A 25,419-nucleotide genomic window follows, 5' to 3' on the forward strand; every position below is an offset into this window, starting at 1 on the left:
ATGCAGATGCCAACTTGTCTTCTTCCAGTTTTCCATGATCTTTTCATAATATCTATAGACATGGGGATTGGATTAAAAATAAAAGAAACCTATGTTCTTGTCTCTTTGTCTACATTGTACTCTCTACAGGTCTGGTGCCTGAATACCCAGTAGATTATATAACCCCAAATTGTAGTAGCCATCTCTGGGACTTTGATTGGGCAAGGGGAAATTATGTTTATTTCACAAGAATGGAGGAGAAGGGAGGTAGGATATGGCCAAAGCTTTGGTGGATGGGACAGGTTGGAGGCAGACCTCATGCAGGTGACACTGAAGAGACAGATAAGACTTCTGTTTTAGAGGTGCTGGAAAGTTCAGAATTATCATCAACCTTCTTTCCAAAGAGCTGTAAGATGCAGTTTCGAAACTAGAAGGACAGGAAGCATTATTCAGCAAAGCAGAAACAGCTAGTGCACTGTGCTAAAGGTGAGGCTTGGGACATTTGGTACTGTCTCTTTGTGGATGTACACCTTCCCTTCTTCCATTCAGAATACCATGAGTGGGATGAAGAAGGCTCAGTTCATTCTTTACACACATGAATGGAGGATGTCTGAATCATATAATTTAGTGGTTAATGGTAATTCTAGTTGAGTTGTGACTGTTCCTAAAACACCTTAATTACTGGAACCTGTGACTGTGCCTTTTTGGAACTGGAGTCTTTGCATATGTATGTTACAATGAAGTAATACTGGATCAGAATTATCACTAGCCCAGTGACCAGTGTACTTGTGAGAAGAGGAAGATTTAGACAATACTATACATATAGGGAAATGGCTATGCTAAGAATAATATTGGGGCAGCATGTCTGTGAGTCATAGAACAAGGGAGGCTAGGAGAGAGACACAAGACTGATACTCTCTCAGCACCTCAAAAAGGAACAATAATAATGATGACACCTAGACCTCAGATTTCTGGCCTCTGGAACTGTGAGAAACTTAAGTCCTATTTTCTTGTTTTTCTTGTTTGTTTGTCTGTTGCAGAACTAGGAACGTAGCCTAGGGCTCTGTGTATGCTAGGTAAGCACTCTGCCACTGAGATACAATTCTGCTGTCTTAAGCCACAAAGCTTGTGGGATTTATTGTGGTAGCCTCAGGATACTTAGGCAGTGACCAAACCCAATGCCAACTAAGGAGCCCAGCTACAAATCTTTGAGAACCCAAACTAAAAGTATCACCTTATTACAGCTCTATTTGTGACTATCGTCATTTCCTCTAATATTAAAACTCTCAAAATGAAAATACTTAAGTGTTGACATTGATAATATTAAAGGTGGACTAAATAACAACATGAACCTGACTGAAAAACTAGCAGATAAGGCAAGAAATTCATTTAACATCTACTTACTGAGTTCTTACTTCATGTCTAGTTGTATTCTGGAGGGAGATAGTAGTGAACAAGAATGGAATCTACTGTTGCAATTTTCTTGGAATATAGCAGAATGAGTGAAAATAAAATTTGCACACCTGGCCACATATGTTTCCTGACTTTCACAAAGATCTCTTTCTAGGACTGCTTTCAGTTTTTGGCAGAGGAGATCTGGGGTAGAGAACTTGCCTGGCATGCACCAGGCCCTGTGTTCCATCCCAAGCACCAGAGGAAGGAAGATGATAGAGGAAAGAGGAATCAATTGGAAAGACTCAGAGTCTGATGAAATGAGAGGCTCCAGTGAACACTTCTGATTACTAATAACTCACACAGTAGATGTCCCTTAATGAAGTGTATGTGATGGATTCAAGGAGGAGGAAACTAGCACTCAGAAGGTGATAAACCTCTTAAGGTTCACATATAACCTTCTAAGAGGATCTAAAAGTCATGAGCAACTTGTGTCAAAGTCTAATATGGCAGCTATGGATGGTTTCCATCAGACAAGACCCTGGACAAAGCCATAGCATGCTCTCTCTGAACTAATTCATGAGTTCATAAAAGCTCTTAAACTCTTAGCTAGTGTAGCCAAGAAAGGCTAAATTTTTAAGGAGGCAAAAGTCCCAGTCAAGGTATAAAAATGGAAAAATTTAGAGTTGAGTCTGTAAACACAAGAGGAGCAGAATTAGCTAGGGTCATTTTACGCTCACTGAGTGCTTAGTGCATCTGAATTCTAGAAGCACCTTTAGAATATTCCTGTCCATAGTGTGGGGTCATCAGAATGGAAGAACTTGTACTGCACTGCACTTTCTTAAGTACCCAGTCTCAGATGGAGACAGTGCAAGGATACCAGAGCTCATAGTTAAGAGGAGGTCTGGTGAGGGTGGGTCACATAAAGAGCCTTTCCACACTCATTTTCTTAGAGGAGCATCATCAGTCCCCCACTTTCTCCATAAGGCTTTCTCATTGATGACTTGGTTCCAGGTAAGAACCTTCACTGAGTTATGGGCCATTTTGAATTTGATCTACTCATGTTTTTGCTTACCTGCCGGTTCATAAAGACATAGATAATGGGGTTGTAGATAGTAGCACTTTTGGCAAAGTAGGATGGTATGGAGGCCACAAGAGGATGGAAGGCATAGCCAGGATGGGCAGTAGCAAAGCATGCAAAGAAAGTATAGGGCCCCCAGCAGAGGCAGTATGCAAAGATCATCACCACCACCATTCGTGTCACCTCCTTCTCGGCCTTCTGGGTGGACTCAGATTCTTTCTGTTGCTTTGCCACCTAGAGAAGACAAGGACAATGAATGGGGAAGTCAGTTTGGGCTCTATATCTGGAGGGAATATTGCTATTGCCCAGGCACTGAGTCTGGATACTAGCAAGAAGAGGGAAACCTAAGGATCTACAGGGATTAGGAAATGGTCCACCTAGTATTCCAATCCTGTGTCCCACACTAAGTCAGAGAATGACTTGACTTGGGAGCCAGAGTGGTCCTGGAGCTTTGTAGGCATTCCTGTAGGCCTTGAGGTAACAAGTGGCTGGCCTAGCCAAGGTCAACCCTCAGACAAAACTGTGAAACTGTTGTCTATAATTTCATAGAAGCTTGTGAAGGAGAACTAAGGAGACCGAGCTTAGCCTTTATATGATCCATTCCAAGGTCTAGTCTTGTGCTCAGGTTTGATTTTGGAGTCCTGAACTGAGCCCTAGAAGTCAAGTTTGCTTTAACTAAACCAGGCCTGGCAGGTGTCCAGTGGCAATGCAATAGCCATACACACACGTCTTCCACGCTTTCTAAAGGATAGAGGCCAGCCTTTATCTGCCATGGAAGGCTTGCTGATGGCAGACAGTTAGCTGTAAAAGGAACCATGAGGGCTAGAATCCAGTGAGAGCTGCAACAGCATTGATGGGTTTTGCTAGTCAAGAGCTAATACTGCTAAAATTTGAAGAAAACTCTGTGGGAGCTAGCTAAATTGATTCTAATATGGGATGACCAAATTGCAGGGACCCAGAGATCAAATTGCAGCCTTCATTACAAGACACTGGTAGAGTTCATGGTCTTTTCCAGAAAGACCTTATAAACACCTCCATATTTATATGGAGCACAAAGTAGCTATATAGGAAAAGCAAAACCTGGAGGGCCTTTCTGTTACATAGGATCTCACCAATAAACAAATGGAACATAACGTAAATGGTAGGGGAGTTGTTTGACAAAGGGGTGATTTATGCTGTAGAGGGAGACCAGTAGAGGAGCACAGAGCTCTCGGCATACAGTACCTAGGTTACACATCCCCTTACTATCATTTTTTTTTTTTTACTGGGGAATCTCCAGTGGTATCCTGGCCTGGGTAAGGATGTTGGTGGGATAGGGATTGCTGATAGAATTGGCATTCTAAGATGAAACACCAGACACAGGGCAATAGAGAGCAGGTCTGAGGGCAAATAGCACCCCTGAGTCCACTTCTTGATCTTCCCCAAGAGCCCCATTGTGGTGATTTGAGACAATGCCCCCATAGGCTCTTATATTTGAACATTTGGTCCCTAGTTGATGAAACTGTCTTGGAGGGATTAGAAGTAGTTTCTAACATGAAACACACTCTATTTTTGTTGTTATTGTTTGTTGTTGTTTTTTGTGTGTATACATTTTTTGTTTTAATTTTTGTTTAATTTCTTTTGATCTTTGTTTTTTGTTTTATGTTTTTATGAGAGAGAGAGAGAGAGAGAGAGAGAGAGAGAGAGAGAGAGAGAGAGAGAGAGCATGAAGTTGGGTGGGGAGGATTTGGGGAGAGGGGAAAATACAATCAAAATATATTGTACATATATGTGGCTGGCTTCTGTATCCCTACTCCTCATACTGGGGTGCCTTGCCTATCATTAATGGGAGGTGCTTAGTCTTACTGCAACTTGATATGCCATGCTTTGTTGATACTCCTGGGAAACCTGCACTTTCCTAAACAGAAACACAGGAGGAATCTCTTTTCTTGCTCTCCTCTATTCTCCCAACTCGATCTTCCTGATCCCTCATGTCCTCCTCCCCCCATCTCCCCTCCTCTTTCTCCTACCTCCCTCCCCCTCCCCCATACTCCCAATTTTCTCAGGAGTTCTTGCCCCTTTCCCCTTATCTGGGGGACCATGTATGTCTCTCTTAGGGTCCTCCTTGTTTCCCAGCTTCTCTGGATTGAAGGCTGGTAATCCTTTGCTCTATGTCTAAAATCCATATATGAGTGACTACATACCATGTTTGTCTTTTTGTGTCTGTGTTACCTTACTCAGGAGAACGTGAGGTATCAGGAAGATTGAGTTGGGGGAAGAATAGAGAAGGAAGGCAAGAATAGAGAAGGAGAACAAGAAAAGAGATACCTTAATAGAGGGAGCCATTATAGGTATAAAGAGAAATCTGGCACTAGGGAAATGTCCAGAGATCCACAAGGATGGCCTCAACTAACAATCTAAGCAATAGTGGAGAGGCTATCTTAAATACCCTTCCCCTATAATGAGAATGATGACTACCTTATATGCCATCATAGAGCCTTCATCCAGCAGCTGATAGAAGCAGAAGCAGAGACCCACAGCCAAGCACTGAGCGGAACTCCTGGAATCCAGTTGTAGAGAGGGACGAGGGATAAGCAAAGGAGTCAAGACCATGCTGGAGAAACCCACAGAAACAGCTGACCTGAGAAAGTGGGAGCTCATGGACCCCAGACTGACAGCTGGGGAACCAGCATAGGATCAAACCAGTCCCCCTGAATGTGGGAGTCAGTTGGGAGGCCTGGGCAGTCTATGGGGCCTTTGGCAGTGGAACCAGTATTTATCCCTAATGCATGAACAGGCTTTGGGAGCCCATTTTCCATGAAGGGATACTCTCTCAGCCTAGAGACACGGAGGGAGGGCCTAGGTCCTTCCCCAAAAGATGTGACAGACTTTGATGATCCCCCATGGAAGGCCTCAACCCCTGGGTAGTAGATGGGGGGTTGGTGGGGGGCATGGGAGGATGGGAGGGAGAGGGAACTGGGATTGGTATGTAAAAATAAGATTGTTTTTAATTTAAATAAAAATTTATATAAAAAACCAAAAAAGAAACAGAGGAGGGGTGGATTGGGAGGTGGGAACAGAGGGGGATGGGGAGAGGGACCAGGAGGAAAAGAGGAATGTAAAATAAGTTAATTTAATTAATTTTAAAAAAGAACCTCAAATTTATCTCTCAAAGGAATTTCTTGCTTCACACTACTCAATGTTTTGTTTTGTTTTTTGAGATGGGGTCTCATAGAGATCAGGCTAGTCTTCAATTGGCTATGTAAAGAGGATGACCTTGAATTTTTATTACATTCCTGTAATCCAAGCATTCAAGAAGTGAAAGCAGGGTGGGATTTGATGTTTCAAAAGCCCACACCAGGTCAGCATTTCTCTCTCTGCCTGAGGATCAGGATGTAGCTCTTTGCTACTGCTCCAGTATCATGCCTGTCTGATTCCCACCATAATGATAATGGACTAAGCCTTTGAAACTATAACTAAGACCTCAATTAAATGCTTTCTTTTATAAGTTGCCTTGATCATGGTATCCTTCATATCAAGAGAACAGTGACGAATACACATGGGGATTAAAAAACAGTTTAAACCAGGCATGATGTTATACACTCAAGAGGCAGAGGCAAGTGGATCTCTGTGAGTTTGAATCTAGTCTTATCTGCATAGCAAGTTTCAGGCTAGCCAGGGCTCCATAGTGAGACATTTTCTCAAAAAAAAAAAAGTAATTTAAGAAATTCAGGTGGACTGATTGATTTGTGATCAGAGCAGTGGGAAGGCAGGAGAGTTACCAGGTATGCCTGTGAGCTTGCCTAGACATCTTCCTAGTTTGGAATGAGGGCAGGAGGGTGAAGGGCTTACTGATCGGATGGCCAGCCACACTTGGAGGTAGAAGAGCACGATGATGCTGAGTGGGAAGATGCAGCACGTGATCATGAGGACCATCATATAAGACTGAACCCCAGGGTACAAGGTGCCGCTGAACACGTCTGGGCCACAGGATGTCTTCAGGCCATAAGGCCAGTACCTAAAGAGAAGGGCCAGGAGCCCATCCTAATTCAAGCTGGGGCAATCTGGAACCTGCCAAATTAGCCAGGGTATACCCCTGACTTGAGTCAGAGGGTTTTTACATGGAGAAGAAATTAACCAATGAAAAGTGGACAAATCAATAGCATTTCATATCTACACAGAGTTGTACTTCTAGAACATTCTCATCACCTTAAAACTCTTGAAGGTTGTGCAATTATTATCACTATTTGGTTTTAGACAACTTTCCTAAGAAAGTGAGGAGGCTTTCTCTTCCTCTTACTTTTTAGGAATACCTATGAATACCTGAATTTTTTCTGATGCCATTATGCCAGGGCTGTAACAAAGGAACATGCTCACTGGGTAATCATGGAGATGAAATTATATCATCCAGTCTGGGCCTCTACTAGTGCTAGCACTTTGGTATTCTTAGTTTCTAGCAGTCATTGTGGTTCTGGAGAAAGACAAGTTTTTTACAAGGCTTATTTTATAGAATTATGGAAGCTTCACAAAGAAAGAACATTCCCTGTCCAAAATGCCACAAGAACACATACTTGAGATTATTGTGTATGGTGGCTGGAGAGATGGCTCAGAGGTTAAGAGCCCTGGCTGCTCTTACAAAAGGTCCTGATTTGAATTCCCAGCAACCACATGGTGGCTCACAACCATCTGTATTGAGATCTGGTGCCCTCTTCTGGCCTTCAGGCATGCATGCAGGCAGAACACTGTGTGAATAATAAATAAATCTTTTTTAAAAAGTCACCCAGATTGTTGTGTACAACAGTAAAATCAATTGTCCATGCTCATTCTTTCCAACCAAACATCTGAGCCATTGCCTCAATAGTTTTGAGTATTTCCTCCAAAGAATGTGCTTGGCCAGGATATAGATGACCAGATGTACCTTCCAAGAACCCTCTGAAGGTGGTAGGGTAAAATGTATGAGAAATGCGTACATTTTTAAGAGGACCCTGGAATCTAAATGTATCCTGTATTCACTTACACTATAGACCTAGGTTGGGCATTTTGGATTTTTCCTAGTGTTCTTGTGAGTTTCTTATACTTGAGACAAACATTTACAGGGCCCCTTTTGATACCATAGTCAAATATATCCATACATTCATGTGTATGCTGCACTGGGAGCCTGGAGAGATTTTCCTCCCTCCTTCTTATAAGCAAGGAGCCATGCAGGCTCAGAAGCCAGAAGTGACTTGACCTTCCTGGAGAACACAGTCTGACCTTTCCCACTTGATCCTATAGGGGCTACTTCTTTCCTAGCATCATTACACTCTTACCTGCTCCAACCAAAGATTGGTGGGGCTGTCCACATAGCAGCCCAGACCCAGGAGAAGATGATTCCCACAGTGGCCAGCTTAGCATCAAATCTCACATTGCCAAAGGGTTTGCAGACCACCAGCCACCTCTCCCAGGAAATGATGGCCAGGGACCAGAGTCCTGTGATACCTATGGGGGAGAAGAGATAGACCAGGGCTTCGAGTTGAGCAAAGGATTGTTCACACTACTTTCTTTACTTGATCTTTCCTAATTACTCTACCCTATAGATTTTGGATATTCTCCAGTACTCCTTCTGGTGTGAACTTAATCTGCCCAATGGGTAGGGCAAGGAAAGACAATGATGAGGAGCCTAGAGCAGGGGCAGCTATTTGTAGATGTCTGCTGGGTACACAGGTAGGCAAGTGGGGTTCCAACCAGGTCAATTTGTCAGTCTACCACCTGTTGGGTTCCAGCCCCCACAGGGTCTCTGTCAGTTGCTTGTCAGTCAATAACCACAGGTGCATTCTGTTTTCTAGTCCTGGCTTACAGCCCTGGCCTTGCCCCACTGGTATCAACATCTAGTTGTGAAAACACAACTCTTTTTTTCTTCTTCACACACACACACACACACACACACACACACACACACACACACACACACATATATATATATATATATATAATTTCAAGTTAGGGAACAGGCTTGTTTCACATGTAAGTCCCTTCTCCCTCTCCCTCCCCTCACCCCCATCCCTCCTCCCCCACCTCCAACCTACCCCCCACCCATCCACCCACCACTCCCCAGGCAGGGTAGGGCCCTCAACAGGGGCTCTGCAAAGTCCACCAAATCTTCCTGTGCTGGGCCTGGGCCCTTCCCCACGTGTCCAGAGCCAGAGTGTATCCCTTCATGTAGGATGGGCTCTCAAAGTCCCTTCTTGCACCAGGGAAAAAAACTAATCCACTTCCAGAGGCTCCCTGGAGTGCAGAGGCCTCCTCATTGGCATCCATGAAAACAGCAACTGTTACACTTGAGGTTTTTCCACTGTGCTGTAAGTCTGTATATAAGGTTGCTCCCTCCCTGCAATAAACACACACACACACACACACACACACACACACACACACACACACACACACACATTCTCTTAGCACAAACGACTGGACGTCTTGTCTTTTATTTAAATCTCCAGGCTTTCACCTGATACATTTGACTTGCTGGTGGCGCAGGTGCCACAATGTAAGGAAAGACAATCCAGATGTCTCAAAGTCACTGCTTATACACAAGACATTTAAACTGTCCGTTCTCATTTATGCTCAGCAGAGCCTGTCTTCCAGACTCTCCCTACCCACTTAGAGATAAGAGAGGGGTAAAGGAGACACTGTATGGTCACCACCTAGTTACTAGGCCCTTTCCAGCACAGAGTCTGGTACTTCTTAGCAACTACCTTTTAGGGTGTGTATAGCCATGCTGTGTATGTGGATGTTAGAGGACAACTTTCAGGAGTTTCTATTATGTGAGGCCTAGGGATCAAACACAGCTAACCAGGCTTGGCAGCAAGCATCTTTAGCCATCGAATCATCTCACCAGCCTTTAGCTACCTAAACTAAGCAAATCATAGCCAACAGGTCTTATTGATGGTTTTAATGAAAGGTGTCTTGAATCCATGTGGTATATACTATTTATGATTTATTAAAGCTTCAAGCTGAAAATCAGAAAAGCAAAGCAGTTGGCCACTAGCTTTACTTCAGACTGTAAAAAGATCCTGCCTCTACCAAACTTCAAAGTACAATCCCAGACTGCTATTCTGTCACTGTGGCTGGAGAATTGAGACTGAATGTCTTCCTATCCTCAATGTGCCTGGAGAATGAATGCCAGCTCTGACACCCTGTTCCTTAATTAAACATCTCTCATGAGTCCTGGGATTAAAGGTGTGTGATCAGAAGCGCTGAGATCATCTTTGTGTGAGTTGTTTTTAGGACTGGATCGATTTCGTGTAGTTTAGTTTGGCCTTGAACTAACAGATCCTTCTACCTCTACCTCCCAAGTGGTGGGATTAAAGGTGTATGCCACCACTGCCTGATCTCTATATCTTGAGGCTGGCTTTGCTTTCTGAATCCTCAGGCAAGCTTTAGTAAAGCATAAAATATAACCACAAATCCAATCAATATCTCATAAGCTCCGGTGTGTTGTAGAATATTATTTAAAGACGTCTTACATTTGTTTAAGCTGTGGAACATTTGTTTGAATGATGCAAAGATGTGTTGCGTTCTTTTATGTTGCATGTCTAACTCTGTGAAGCTGTGTTACTCTGCCTGTCTAAAACACCTGATTGGTCTAATAAAGACATGAATGGCCAATAGCAAGGCAGGAGAAGGGATAATCGGAACAGGCAGGCAGAGAGAATAAATAGGAGGAAAAATCTGGGAGGAAAATAGGAAGGAGCAAGGTAGAACAAGGAAAGGAATACATCAGTGACCACCCACTCAGCAAGTCATGGAGAAAGAAGTAAAGATAGGTATATAGAAATAGAGAAAGATAAAAACCTAGAGGCAAAACATAGATGGGACAATTTAAGAAAAGCTGTCTAGACAAGCCAAGCTAAGTCCAGGTATTCATAAGAAATAGTGTGTGTGTGTGTGTGTGTGTGTGTGTGTATTTATTTGGGAGCTGGGTGGTGGGCCCCCAAAAGCCAAAAAGAGCAAAGAATAAATAACCAGCAACACTAGTGTCTTCCCCTGGGAACAGTCCTCCCAGTGTCATTTACCAGCCTTAGAGACAGGATGAAAACAAATATCCCTGATTTGGGTATGAGTCCATCCAAGGGACCTAGAGCCTGCCCTTCATATGGTTCTGGAATTCTCTGACTCATTATCTATCTCTTCCCACATGAGCTTCACTGTTTTTTTTCCCAATTCAGAAGTTGCCCCTTAAGCAACTGCTGTTCTAATCAGCAACTTCAACTCTGCTCCTACCAGCAGTGGTTCGGCAGAAAGTGCCAGGGTCATAGCAGGAAGAAATTTTGTTTCCTCAAGCAATGGATCTCTCAAAGCCATGGAGAGAAATTTTATCTACATCTCTACCCCTCTATAGGACTCAGGATTCAAAGGTTGAGGTGAAATCCTGCTAATTCAGAGAGGTTGGATCACAAGTAGCTAACCTCCTGTCCTTGTTCAGCTGTCCTGAAAACCCACAAAACCTTCTGCTCCGCTCCTACTTAATACTCACCACACCTGGTTCCTCCCTACCACTTCCTGTCAGCTAGCTGTTGACTCAGTCTACTGACCACAGGTTAATTTTATTTAATCAAACAAATGGAACATGTTTTTTTTGCATTGTAAACAAAAGCAGTAGGAAGGAATATAACACACCTTAAAATAATATTCCACAACACCCCACAGTCCCAAACTGGGTACATATAGCTAGAGTCTGTCTCAATGTTGTACTCAAGCAAACAGTTGAAAATGTGTGCTCATATGGAAGTCTTCAGAATTTTGTAAGTTTGTCCTCCAACCCCTGTGCTGACTGTAATCCAGCTTTTACCATAAGTATCTCCTTTCATACTGTGCCTCATACACACACACAATTTGGGAACCTCAGGGTTTGCAGTATCATTTTCTTTAGATACACTAGGTTGTGTCCCCTTCAGCTTACCACACAGGGAGACAACATAGCCTTCAACCACACACAGAGGGTGGCCTAGCACGAAATAGCCATAGATTTGGTTCACAACACTGATAGTGCTGGCAATGACAGTCTCTGCTAGGTCAGCAACTGCCAAGTTCACCAGAATCCAGTTTAGAGGATGGCGCAGCTTCTTGAACCTCATGGTGGCTGCCAGCACAAGTCCATTAGTGAAGACAGATGCAATGACCACAAGTATCATCCAGGTACTGGTGAGGTGGTACACCCACCTGGGAGCAATGTGATAATTGGGACCTTCAAAGGGACCTGGAAGAAAAGAGGTACAGAATAGAGGAGCTGCACAAAACTTTACACAGCTGCACCAGCATCTTGATCCCATTTTTCCTTGCTCCATGTGACCCCTGCACATGAGGCTATTAGGGTGAGCCCTAATTCAGTAGGACTGAGGTCCTTATAAAAGAGAGACATTTGCTATTGCTACATTTTGCCAGAATAATTGGAGAAGGTCACAAGCTACACTCTCTGCTATTGTATAATAAGGCTTCACAGAACTAGAAAAGCAACACAAAGAGGCCTATGCTTGCTAGAATTCTGCAGTCTATCCACTACAAAAAAGAAAAAAAAAAAAACAACAACACCCCCTCCCAGTCCCAGTGCAATATCCTGCCTGTGTTAGGAGGAACAAGTAAATCTCACCTGCAGCACTACTGTGTCTTGTGTATTGGCCTATTTGTTTCTAACAGGAAACCCTGCACAGATTCCCAGGACTCCTCAATATGAGATGTAGGACTATAGGTCATTGATAACCCAAGACTCACAGAGTCTCAGTCTCTATGTATAGGGGAATAGTATGAAGCAATAGGGATTTTTTTGGTATTTCAAGATAGGGTTTCTCTGTGTAACAGCTCTGGCTGTCCTGGAACTCACTCTGTAAACCAGGCAAGGCCAGCCTCAAACTCACAGAGATTCTCCTGCCTCTAACTCCCAGGTGCTGGGATTTACAGGAGGGCGCCACCACTGCCTGATGACAAGGGAGGTTTTCAATAGACCTGAGAACAGAGAACCCTTAGACTGTCAATGTAACTCCCCTGAGAAAGTACAGCAGGTGAACTGGAGCAGAGCAGAGGGAACTGGGTGGCATTTGGAACCTCTAGTTTAAAGACAAGCAAATTAAATGTTACAGATTCTAAGTCAGAGCCCTTTTTAGATGATAGATTCCAACCAGGCAAAACACTGACAAAAGTGGGTAAAGGACTACCCAGGCCCAGGCAGCAGTCAAGGAGGGGGACCAGAGCCTCTAGCAATGACACCAGAGCAGCCTGTCCCTCCTGCCTAAAGGCAGTAGAACAGGATTCATAAAGAAATGAACAAGAAAGCAGGTGACCCATGCCTTTAATTCCAGAACTCGGCAGGCAAAGACAGGCAGAGCTCTGTGAGTTAGAGGCTAGCCTGGTCTAAAGAGCGAGTGCCAGGACAGCCTCCAAAATTACACAGATAAACCCCAGTCTCAAAAAAAAAAAAAACCAAAAAAGCAAAACAAAACAAAAAAAGACAAATGAACAAGAGAAAGGTAGCAAAAGTCAACTCCCAATAACGCTCCTTTGGAACATTATTATTGATATTGTTATTGTTATTACTATTACTATTATTACTACTGCTACTATTTTGTTTTTTTTTTTTAAGACAAGGTCTACATAGCCCTACTTGGTGCTGGAACTTGCTATGGCCTTAAACTCACAGATATCCCTACCTCTGTTGCGTTCCAGCCCCCAAGGAGTCTCTCTGAGTTGCTTGTCAAGTCAATAACCACAGGTGCATCCTGTGTTCTAGTCCTGGCTTACAGCCCCGGCCTTGCCCCACTACACCTGGGAAAACACAAGCTCTTCTTCCACAATCTCTTACACCTGGGGTTTTTCCACTGTGCTGTAAGTGTATATAATGCTGCTCTCCCCCTGGAATAAGGTAGAGGAATAAAGATGGAAAGACCCACATAGCACAAGTGGCCAGACGTCTCTGCTTTTAACTAAATCTCCAGGATTTCGCCGGATACTTGGACTTACTTAGTCGCAGCACGGGCGACATAAGTGCAGATCTTACAGAGATGGAGAAAGAAAGGGGACCTGAGAGATCACCCTCAGAAGGCTGGCCAGCAAGTAAGGTTTATGAGAGTGGATTGGTGCCTCAACTCCTAAGAGAGTTGGGTTGGTAAAGGTACTAGAACAGTGCCTCAACTCAGAGTTGGATTGGAAATAGAGAAGCGCTGTCTCAAAAAGAAAACTGTAGTTAATGGAATTGTTATGAAAAGTAAAAATAATAGAAAAATAGCAAATGAAAAGTAAAGTTTTAAGAAGAAAATAAAAAGTAAAAAAATGCAGAGTTTTAAAAAAAGAAAATGAAGTTTTTTTGGTTTTTTGGTTTTTTGGTTTTTCGAGACAGGGTTTCTCTGTGTAGCTTTGGAGCCTATCCTGGCACTCCCTCTGGAGAGCAGGCTGGCCTTGAACTCACAGAGATCCAACTGCCTCTGCCTCCTGAGTGCTGGGATTAAAGGTGTGTGCCATCAACGCCCGGCGATAAATAAAGTTTTAAAGAGAAAATGAAAAGCAAAAAATACAGAGCCTGGATACTATAAGCTATTGTGCTGCCTTTAAATTGTTCAGTTGCTAAGAGCAAAAGCTGCTAACAGATACTTGATTATATATGCTGAATTAATCCAACTTATATATTTTAAAAATGCTTTGTCTTCTAAATTTAAATATAAGGATAGGTTACTTGGGAAAAACAATTTCTGCTTTTGTTTCCACAGAAAATGAAAAGCTGTAGATTCCTTTCAGACTGACATGGTTTGATGAAGCAAGACTCCCTGAAGCAACTGCCAGGTGATCCAACATTGAAGACACCTGGGATGATGCAGTCACAGACCACTCTAGCCAGGATTTCTGGGTTTTCTTAGTATCCCCATGGTATTTCAGTGCCCCCAATCAGCAGGAAGCAGTTTGGAGAGAATGACGCCCACATTCCCAAATATTGTTTATGAATGTATATTTTCATTTAAATGGGGTTGGTTATAAATGGTAATGACCAGAAATATTAGCCAGATGATAGAGAAGTGAGTTAACCTTGAGAGTAAAAATGTATATAGTTAGAGATATGAGACAGAATTATTAGCCAGATAATGTATATTTACTTGGGTATACTTTAGTAGCCAGAAGAGCTGAAGTAAAGCAGAAGCAAATACAAAAGATTTTAGAGTTCAAAGGTTTTGAAAGGATCCTTCCCTCTTGCAGAAGCCATTGCCCCAGGTGTATCAGAGCTGCCCCTGGGGCTTGGGGAAAGGAAGGTACGATTGCATATAAGGGCAGGACAGCAGGAAATATCTGCCCCGGAACTGGTTAGCAATGTAATAAAGACCAGAGACCTACTGAGGAGTAGCTAGATGAAAAAGGATATACAGTGCAGAGTGATTGGGATGAGTATAAAGAGAAAGATGCTAAGTATCAGGATGGGACAGTCTTCAGCTCCTTCATTTTAAACTGGGAAAATGGAGGCAAAACCCAGTGGTAAAATTCAGTAGGAACTAAGAGGCTTGATTTAGTGGAATCTCTCTCACAGGAGATAAGAAATTTGCAGGTTTCCTCAGATCAATGTTCCTTTGTCTGTGAAAGCAATAGACACCCTTTGAGTCATGGTGGGCATCCACAGCAGGTCCAATATCTCCAATGCGAGCTAATATTAGACAAGTGGCAAATGGAAAGAGATGCTCAGGGATTTCAGACATTTCCTATATAGGAGCATAGAGATACTCAGAGAAACAAAAGCAAGATGCAGATACTGATGCCATTTAAGCAGCTCAAGAAACTGAGGATGACTTGTGTTCATTTTAGACCAACAGCAGTTTTCACCCAGAAGCATCTGGGGAATATTGGTGTAGAAGCATTATCCCTAGGAATTTGGAAACATAGCCAAGGTCTGCTGGTCAGGGGGAGATTATTTATCAAAGAGAGCAGGCAAGGACCTAGGGAGTTATTTCAGAATTTGTCTAGGCCAATGCGGACATCCAAAAACGTTAGAGACACAGGTGTTGGACCTTTGATTATGAAACGGCTAACTTATGACAACACTACTACAGCATGCCAGGCCATGCCAAGGCCTCACAGGAAGAAGGCTGACATAGACAAGTTCATTAAGATTTGTTTAGATATCAGACCAGCTTACACTTGGGGATTGGCAATGGCGGCTGCCTTGCAGGAACTTCAGTTAAAAATGTTATGACTACAGAGAAAGCAAGGAATAAGGAGAAAAGCACAAGAGCCTTCTAGAGGTTGCTTTGGATGTGGTCAGAGAGGGTACCAGGTCAGACAACATCCCAAACAGAGGAGAAAATAGGGAACCAGGTTTGTGCCTGATATGCAGGAAAGGAAAGCAGCCACAGATCTACAGTGGGCCAGAGGGCAAAAGGCAAGGAAGGCCAAGGAAAAAACCTAAGAAACTTGCAGCCTGGAGAGCTGCTACTGTGGCTGATGCCCAGCCAAATGTATAGAAAATACTATTAATACAGCTAATCAAAAAGTGTTTTAAAACCTTGGTTTTAATTCAAGGATTGACTATAGCTATTGTGCTACAGGAGATTTCAATTAGAATTTTCAACAAACTAATCATAATCTAGGCAAAAGGGGAGATGAGAGATGGTGTGCATGTTCTGTGTGTATTGTGTGGCCACACTGGTATGTATGGAATGTGATTGTGAATGCCTGAATGCTGACAAAAGGAACTGCTTCAATTGCCTTGGATATGACTAAAGGGATACTTAAATTGTTTCGGATAGAGTTAAAAAGCTACCAAAATTTCTTTAAACATAGTTATAAAGAGCAAAGATTAGCAATTTGAGCCCTCAGAGCCAGTTGGTGGAAAAAATAGCAAAAGACTATGTCATTGACTAAAGAGCAAAAGAAATCTATACAGATGATTTCTGTGGGGTTTTACAAAGTAGAGGTTACAAAAAATCCTAAAAATTTATTGGTTAAAAAAGATCTAAAAGAAGTTAATACATGATTTAAAAAAAAAGGGTTTTGAGAAAGCCCCAAAAAGCTTGTTAGAGCCCCCACCTGGAATGGTATCAGCTAAGATACAAATTAGGTCGTGTCAGCTGTAGAGCTTAACAGGTGAGAGTAGAAAAGACTGCTCAGAAACTTTAATTTTCAAAAATTGTTTGGGACTTATTCTAAAGAAATTAAGTCTTAAAAGATAGAAATTAAAAAGGATAGTTTAGTCTTTGATTTTTTTTTTTTTAGAGATAGTTAAAAAATATTCTATGGTTACTTCCCTTTTGGGGGCCATCTAGTTAATGATCTAAAAACCTTTAAATACAATTCTAAAAGATGGTGATTATTTCAGTCCACCCAGTTAACAAAAAAGGGTAGACGAGTTCTACTTTTAGAGAATGTAATCGGCATCAACAGATGTTAACAGTACAAAAACATGGAAAGCTTATGCTGTCTTTTCCCAGCAAAAATGCTATATCCTTACTTCGAAGCAGTATCCTATATGGTGTAAAAATGCTGTATGGAGTCTAGATGATATTTTGACAGAGAACCAAGTATGATACATGGCGCTTATACCAAGCGACAGGTTGATTAGTAGTTTCTGAACAGTGATTCATAGGCAATTGTCTTTGCTCAGTTTTCAGGGAGAATTGATAATCGGTTTCCAGCTCATACTGTTACAGTTTACTCTAATGCATCCTTTTACATTACCCAAAATTGTAAAAAGCAGTTCTGTAAATGTGTTAGTTTTTACTGATGGTTCTTCTAATAAAAGATCAGCTTATGGAAAAATATGTAAAACGGACAACTCCAGCTTCAGCTCAAATAGTCAAATTACGAGCTGTTGCAATGGTCGTTCGGCTCCTAGTAAATGATTCATTTAATTTGTACACTGATCGTCACTTTATGTCTTTAAGGCTCTTCAGGTGATACAGTTCCGTGCATAGGAACCAGTAATGAGCAGGTTAAAAATATTTGAGCAAATTCAAAATGTTGTTCACCTAAGAAAATTGCCATGTTTTGTGGGTCACATTGGAAACCCATTCAGGCCTTTCCCTGCATACTGCCTAAAGGGAACGAGTCAACGGACTGCTTGGCAAAGTGTTCAATTTGTCTCAGAAAACTTGTACTTTCATCACCAAAAGTTTAAGAAAAAAATTGGCTTAACCAAAGAGACTGCTCGCCAAATCATCAAACAATGTGAAGTGTGCCCCACAGTATCTACCGGTGGCTAACTTCAGCGTGAACCCTCAAAGCCTACTTCCTAATCATTTATGGCAAATGGATGTTACTCGTATTACAGAATTTGACAAATTAAACTATGTGCACATGGCAGTTGATAGGTATTCAGGTTTCTAAACATACGTCATTGTTTAAGATGTTTCACTTACATAGGAGCTCCAAAAGTGATAAAAGACAATGGATCTGGATATTCTAGTAAGGCATTTCAGCTATTTTGTACTCAATAGAAAATTGATCACAGGGCAGGTGTTTCTTGTAATCCTAGGGGACAAGGAGTTGTGGAGCATGCTCATAGCTCCTTGAAAATGTAACTTCAAAAGATAAAAACAGGGAATAATGTACCCTGTCTCCACATAATGCATTAGACAGTGGAGAAGACCCGACCCTGCCCTAATTTGGAGTCGAGGGCATGTTTGTGTTTTCTTGCAGGAAAAGAATAAAGTGAGATGGTTGCCAGAACATTTGGCGAGATGCATAAAGGAGAGAAAAAGCAGACCTGAGACCATAGGAGCCTACACAAGCCAGTTTAAGTGAGACCTGCTGAACCAGTGTTCCTGACCCTTGATGGCATCGAATCTATAGTCTGTGAAAGAAAGGAGGCAGTGGGTTCCAGAGTTCCAGTTTCTCAACAGGCAGGCCATCTTGAAAGTTGATGGACAAAGAGACTTTGGCGTCACTGTTGTGAATGCAGCTATTGCTGCTACAGCAGCCACTGTGTCTGAGATTGCCATCTCACAGTCTGTAACTACAGCCAGCACAGTGAATAAACTGGCAGGGGAAGTAACAGAGGCTCTTACCACTCAGAGCTCCATAAATAACTTAGTCCAGGTATGAAGGTTAAATCTTAATCAACAAATTATACTCATCAATTGGCCAATCAAATTATTAGGATAAATGAGACCCAGGTTCCTCTGTCCTCAGGAGAGATCATCCTTAGGGGATTGCAGATGGTGGGTTAGGGTTAGGGGTCCTTATCTCTGGGCCTTGCAGCCATAGGACTTCATTTGGCTAAGGCGCCTCAGCGCTAGACAAGCCTAGGTTCAATTTGTCACTCAATGACACAGAGAATCCTTCAGCTCAACTATGGTTGACCCTACAGAAAAATTAGGCAGCCAATGACGGGTGAGGCCAAGGGGATGCCAGCCGACCCTAAGACAGGAGAGTCATGCAGCCTGGGTGATCTCTCCATTGACAGGTAAGGTTGGCGTCAACATCCTGGTTACCTAACACAGGTACTAATTTATATATAAAGAAGGGGAAGATCTTGGGCTCCAGTCCCCACAGGGTCTCTGTGAGTTGCTTGTCAGTCAATAACCACAGGTGCATCCTGTGTTTTAGTCCTGGCTTACAGCCCAGGCCTCGCCCCACTACACCTGGGAAAACACGAGCTCTTCCATGAGCTCTTACACCTGGGGTTTTTCCACTGTGCTGTAAGTGTATATAATGCTGCTCTCCCCCTGGAATAAGGAGGATGAATAAAGATGGAAAGACCCACATAGCACAAGTGGCCACACGTCTTTTAACTAAATCACCAGGCTTTCGCCTGATACTCGGACTTAGTCGTAGCACGGATACCACATGCCTGTGTCTCCTGATTCTGGAATTAAAGGTGTGCACCACCATGGAACCTTATAACCAACATATTACATAATTATAAAAATTTATTTTGATGTAAAATCTTTCTAATTAAAGAAAGAGGTTTTACATTAAAATTATTTTGAGACAGTTTGTCTATGTAGACCTGGCTTGTCCAGAACTTGCTATGTATACTAAGCTGGACTTTGCATCCTGTGTATTGGGATTAAAAGCATAGTGGCTTATGTCGTAAGATTTAAACATAAATGTAATATCTGTCAGGTGTGGTAATGCATGTCATTTTTTAAAAGTAACCTGGGTATCAAAACAAAACAAAGGAATCTAAATGCACACATCCAGTCAATAGCATAACTACAGAGAAGAGGGATTGAAAGCACAGTGTCTCAACTACATAAACCTAATGACATACATCCTCAGTGTGAAAGGACATGTACAAATATTAGGTCTTTAGTAATCCTATTTAAATTTTAAAACATTTTCACTTATGTGTGTAGGTGGTTTGTCTGTGGGCATTACATTAGCATGGTGTACAGAAGCCAGAAGAGGATTCCCTGGGATTGGAATTTTACAGATAGTTGAGAGCCATTGTGTGGGTATTATGGATCAAAACTGGTATCTTTAGAAGAGAAGTTAAGTCATCTATCCAGTCCCCTAAAAACTTATCACTTTTTTATGTGCATGGCTGTTTTCCCTTCATGCATGTCTATATACTATGTGAGAGGCCAGAAAAGGGTATCGGATCTCCTGGAATTGGAGTTACAGATTTTTTTTTTCAAGACAGGGTTTCTCTGTGCAGCTTTGGAGCCTATCTTGGCACTCGTTCTGGAGACCAGGCTGGCCTCGAACTCAGAGATCCGCCTGTGCCTCTTGTTTTTTGAGACAGGGTTTCTCTGTATAACAGCCCTGGCTGTCCTGAAACTCACTCTGTAGACCAGGCTGGTCTCGAACTCAGAGAGATGACTGCCTCTGCTGCCTGAGTGCTGGGGTTAAAGGAATGCACCACTACCACCTAAGCAAGTACAGATGGTTTTAAGCCGTCATATAGGTGCTAGGAATCAAATCCTGGTCTTCTGAGGAGCAGTTGTTAGTATTCAGGCATCTGTACTGGCCTGACCCTGGGGTTCTGACAGGATATGCTCTCAGCTACAGCCACTTAGAGCACCTCCTGTGCACATTCACTATATTCCCTTTTAACAGAGCTCTGCCCACCTGCCATCCTCCTTCTCCCTGTATCTCTCTCTCTCTCTCTCTCTCTCTCTCTCTCTCTCTCTCTCTCTCTCTCTCTCTCCTCCATCTTTCTCTTCCTCTTTCTCCCTGTCTGTCTCTTTTTCCTTTCTCCCACTGCTCCTGTCCCTGGAGGCTGTTCTCCCCTTCCCCCCTTTTATGATCCCTTTCCCTAATTAAAAAAAAAAGCCCTCCACTTGAACTCTGTCCCATGGCATCTTTCTCCTTCATGCCACTTTTTAAAAACAGCTGTCAGTGCTTTTAACTGTTGTGTTGTTACTCCAGCCATTAGTCAAATCTTTTTTTCCAGGGGAAGGGGATAAGTATCATATAGGTCAGGGTGGCCTCTGACTTGCTTGTTTAGCTGAAGATGGCCTTGAACACATGATTGTCCTCCATTTGCTGGGATTCCAGGTAGGGACCACTGTACCCAGTATTGATATTATTTATAGTAGTGTTGGTATCACTCTTCTGAGATAAATGTGTGTATGTGTTCTGACATAGAGAAAATGAGTAATGACATTAAGTTCTAATTCCTGAATAACAAGATTTTTAGTGGGAGGAAAAGTAGAGAGATGTAAACCAAATCACTATTGGAGAATGGAGAAATACAAGAAAAGAGAGCTCGGCATCGTGGTACATTCTCATAATCTTAGCAGTGGCAGGAGGATTGGCCATGAATTTGAAGCCAATCCAGTCTATATAGTGAATTCTAGGTCAGCCAGGGCTACATAGGGAGATGTTGCCTTAAAAAAAGGGAGGGGAAAGAATCTAGCATACATCTTACTTTTCATAATGCTGCACTCTGGAGAGTCTGGTGGTGGAAACTGAGGAATGATTTCCTTTATTAAAGTAATCAAGCTAGGAAGGGACGTCAGGGCAGAGTCAGCTTAGCATCCCCAATTGCTTAGAACATCTGGGAATTATGCTTAAGCAACTTGGTGATTCCCCCAAGAAAAGAGATGCTTCTGAAAACTGTCTTCACTGAGACACAAAACACTAGCTGGATACCGGTCTAGCCACTGAGGGAAGACAAAAGAATTTTAGCTTTGCTGGCTCTCAGTTAACTACAAGATTTCCAATTCTTTAAGATTCATTTTTATTATTTTTAATTATGTGTAGATGTGTGTGTTTGCATTTAGGTATGTACATGTGAGTGTAGTTGCTCTCAGAGGATAGAGGCGTCAGATCTCCTGGACCTGGAGTTACAGGCTCAAGCTATGAGACACCTGTTGTGGATGCTGGGATTTGAATTTGGGTCCTCTGTAAGCAGTAAGTGCTCTCAATCATTGAGCCACCCCTCCAGCCCAAAGATCACTAATTCTGAAGGTCATACAGCTGGGCAGAGAATGACTCTGAGGTATGGGTTGTGATTACAGTTGCTTACATTATTGCCCAGGGACCTGAAGACTGTTTTTACTGAAAGCACTGTCTCTTTACTTGGGCCTGCAGGTGTCTGACAGGGTGACTGGGATGGGACGACAAGACTTGGCCCATCTGTCTTCCCCCTTGATGCCTTGACCTTTGAGTCAGATTTTACTTAGCTCTGTGTATAGACCTGCTGATAACTGAAAACAAAATCCAGGGCTATCCTTATCCACACTTATCCAGTGTCTTCTCCCTCCTTGAGGCTTCAGACACCAACCAACTACCATGACTGGAGGCACCAGGCCAGGAAAGAAGTATAAAGGAGGCAGCACCTGGATTTCTAGGATTAGTCAATGTCTTATAAGAAAAATAGAACATTGTTTGAGACCACAGCTATAGCTAGGAGAAAAATCTCCAGACTACTCCAGCAAACAAAGAAAAGCTTGCCTCTCTCCCTCTGGAGAACAGCCTTTCTGCTCAAGTTGAGAGTGCCCTGCTTGATCTGATGTCCCAATAAAGTTTTGCATGGAAGATCCTAGCCCAGGACTTGCTCTCACTTCTATTACTTCTGTCAAAGGATTCTGTCTCTACTAGTACCAGTCAGACCTTCAGATCAATTGTTTATGTTGGGAGATGTTGGGCCCCAGCCCCCACAGGGTCTCCGTGAGTTGCTTGTCAGCCAATAATCACAGGTGCATCCTGATTTCTAGTCCTGGCTTACAGCCCCGGCCTTGCCCCACTACACCTGGGAAAACAGGAGCTCTTCTTCCATGAGCTCTTACACCTGGGTTTTTCCACTGTGCTGTAAGTCTGTATATAAAGCTGCTCCCTTCCTGGAATAAGGACAGACGCATATAGCATAAGCAGCCGGACAGCTCTTTTAACTAAATCTCCAGGCTTTCACTGGATACTCAGACTTAGTTGTGGTGCTGGAGCCACAGTTTATATACAAACAACAACAAAAAAAGTAACAATGAATACACTCAGAGAAGCATATTAAATCACATTATAGGTTATTCATAAGCAATGCTTGAAGTGAGGAAAAGTCCATGGAAAATGGTTATTTTCTTTAAAAATTGCAAGGAAAATGAAAAATGTAGCAATTAGGCCAGGGAATTAGCTACATGGTAGGGTACTTGCTTAGCATGCATAAGAGCCTGAGTTTTATCTAGTAATCAACACAAATGTGTACACTTTGAGTCTGGAATTCAAAACAACTAAAAGTATAACACTTTTTTTCTGGGCATAGTAGTGAATGACTGTAATCCAAGGACTCTGGAAGCTGAAGCAGGGGATTGTGAGTTCAAGGCCATCCTGGGATATAAAGTTCCAGGATGGTTTCAGAAGCATAAGAAGACTCTTGACTTCAAAACAAAACAAAAACAGTATAGGGCTGTCGAGATAACTTAGTGGATAAATGCATCTGCCCCCAAATCTGACAATCTAAATTTGGTCCATGGAATATACATGGTGGAAGAAGAGAACTCACTCTCACAAGTTCTGACCTCTGTGTATGTTGTGGTGAATCTCCTCTCAGATAAATACATTTAAATGTAAAACAAAACAAAAACATGATCTTTTTGAGACAAGGTCTTGAGAAATATATAGCACTGACTGTCCTGGAACTTGCTATATAAATGAGACTGGCCTCAAACTCCTAGAGATCCAAATGCCTCTGCTTCACAAGGGCTTGGACTGAAGGTGTGCACCATTGCTACTAGCTGATTTACTTTTTTTAAAAAATATTTTTAAAGATAATATTTATTCTTTGAAAATCATGTATGTAATGAAATTATTTTTCTTTTCCCCCATTCCCTCGCCCATCCATCCTCCCATGTTCCCCCCAACCCCCCCAACCTACCTCTCTTCCTCCCAGGGATAGTGAGGCCCTCCACGGGGGACCATCAAAGTGATTTACTTTTTTGACACAGTTTCATGCATGGCAGGTCTGGCCTCAGACTCCATATTTATCAGAGGATGACCTTGAACTTTTGTTCCTTCAGCTTCTACATCCTAGGTAGAGGCCATCATTACCAATTGAAAATAAGATATTTCTAACATCAACTAAGATAATGCATACTATTCAGGAAACATTGCTAAACTTTTGGTATTAGGAAGGCATCATAGTTATGTGTTGTATAGTCCTTTCATCTTAGAGATACATCCAAAGTGCATATGAAAGAAAGGATATGTGTTAGATTTGTGTGTGTAAGATTCAGGCTTAGTAGGTAAAGGTGCTTGCTTCCAAGACTGACATACTGAGTTTAATTTTGGGCCCCACAAGGTAGAAAGAGAGAACTGACTGCCCTAAGTTATCCTTAGACCTCTACACATATGTCACCAAGTTGTCCTCTGATCTCCACATGTAACATACACATCCTCTCTCAATAAATAAACAAGCAAATAAATAAAATGCAAAATTAAAATAAAAAGAATCAGGAAGAAAGAAGGGTCACAGATGAAAAAAGATAAAACCCATGGAAGCTGAATGACAAAGACCTGAATTCATGATACTCTCCCTATTCCTTTGATATATGCTTGAAGCTTTGCACAAAATAAAGTCTCTGGCATCAGAAAAAAGGGGTGTTGTGCCTCATTGAAGCATGGAAGGAACCATAACAACACTATGGAAGTGAAGTACAGAAACCTAGCTTGTCTGGCCTGAAGTCCCTGTTCCTATGGTGGTGGCCCTAGCAACCCCAGAGCAGGGTGTTGCCAGCCTAGGGTTCTAGGGAACCTTTAAAGGGAGACCTGGTACTGGGGGCTGGGGACTGCTTTCAGTCATTTGATAGTCCCACATGCAAAGCTTTTCACATAACTTCTAAAGGCAGAACTCAGGCTTCCCTGATGAGTCCTCAGCTCCTAGGACTGCTCAAGACACAAAGACCATTTGTTAGCTCTCCTCCTCACAAGTGAACAGGTTTGGTGGTATGACCTGGGCCCTGGGTTGGACGATATAACTGTTACAACATCTTCTAGCCTAGTTATCTGTCTTCTGCTACAGCTTTCCCAGCTTCCCTCTCTGGGTTCAGGTACACTCAGATGCCTGCCAAACTTTCTCATTTCCTTCAATGGGTCTATGTTCTGCAGACCACCTTTTCAGCTTCTTTGTGGCTTTAGAGGAAACAAAGACAGACCCTGTTCTTCCCCAAGGAGGAAGATCTTATGAACTATTCCAATTCACAGATTTCTAGAGGCTAAGGGAAGTGCATGTGGTTTTAGGGTGAGTGTTCTTTTATCTGTCCACTATGACATCATCATTAAAGCTAAGGGAGATAGGGTTATGTAGAAGAGAGAATTTGGGTGTGGCTGGTAGCTTTTATCATAGCCACCCTAGTCTGGTAACTGAGACTGAACTTCCAGGGTACCTGTTGCTCACCTCTGGTGCTGTTGCTGTTGGTGTAGGTGAAGATGCTTACGTGGGTGCTATCCTCATAGTGGTCCAGTGTCTCTCTTCCTGTAAGCCGTTGGGTCATGGCTGTGGAAAACACTGTCCTTGTGACCTGCCAGTTAGCATATTACCTGTGGGGTTACAGGACTTTATATCAACCTGCAGGATCAGCCAAGGCCTCCTTACCTTAAGGGCT

At 42.6% G+C, this 25,419-nt stretch overlaps 1 protein-coding gene across 1 annotated transcript; it reads right to left on the minus strand.

Moving 5' to 3' along the window:
• Positions 1-295: 295 nt before the first annotated feature.
• On the minus strand, positions 296-25,341 carry Opn1mw (opsin 1, medium wave sensitive). Its single transcript, XM_027432389.1, has 6 exons — positions 25,212-25,341; positions 11,373-11,669; positions 7,741-7,909; positions 6,284-6,449; positions 2,447-2,686; positions 296-406 (listed from the first exon to the last, which is right to left on the minus strand). The coding sequence occupies exons 1-6, from the start codon at positions 25,306-25,308 to the stop codon at positions 296-298; spliced, it is 1,080 nt and encodes a 359-aa protein (XP_027288190.1). The 5' UTR covers positions 25,309-25,341.
• Positions 25,342-25,419: the final 78 nt, after the last annotated feature.

The sequence above is a fragment of the Cricetulus griseus genome, chromosome X (genome assembly GCF_003668045.3).
Source record: "Cricetulus griseus strain 17A/GY chromosome X, alternate assembly CriGri-PICRH-1.0, whole genome shotgun sequence".
In the NCBI taxonomy this organism is placed as follows: domain Eukaryota; kingdom Metazoa; phylum Chordata; class Mammalia; order Rodentia; family Cricetidae; genus Cricetulus; species Cricetulus griseus.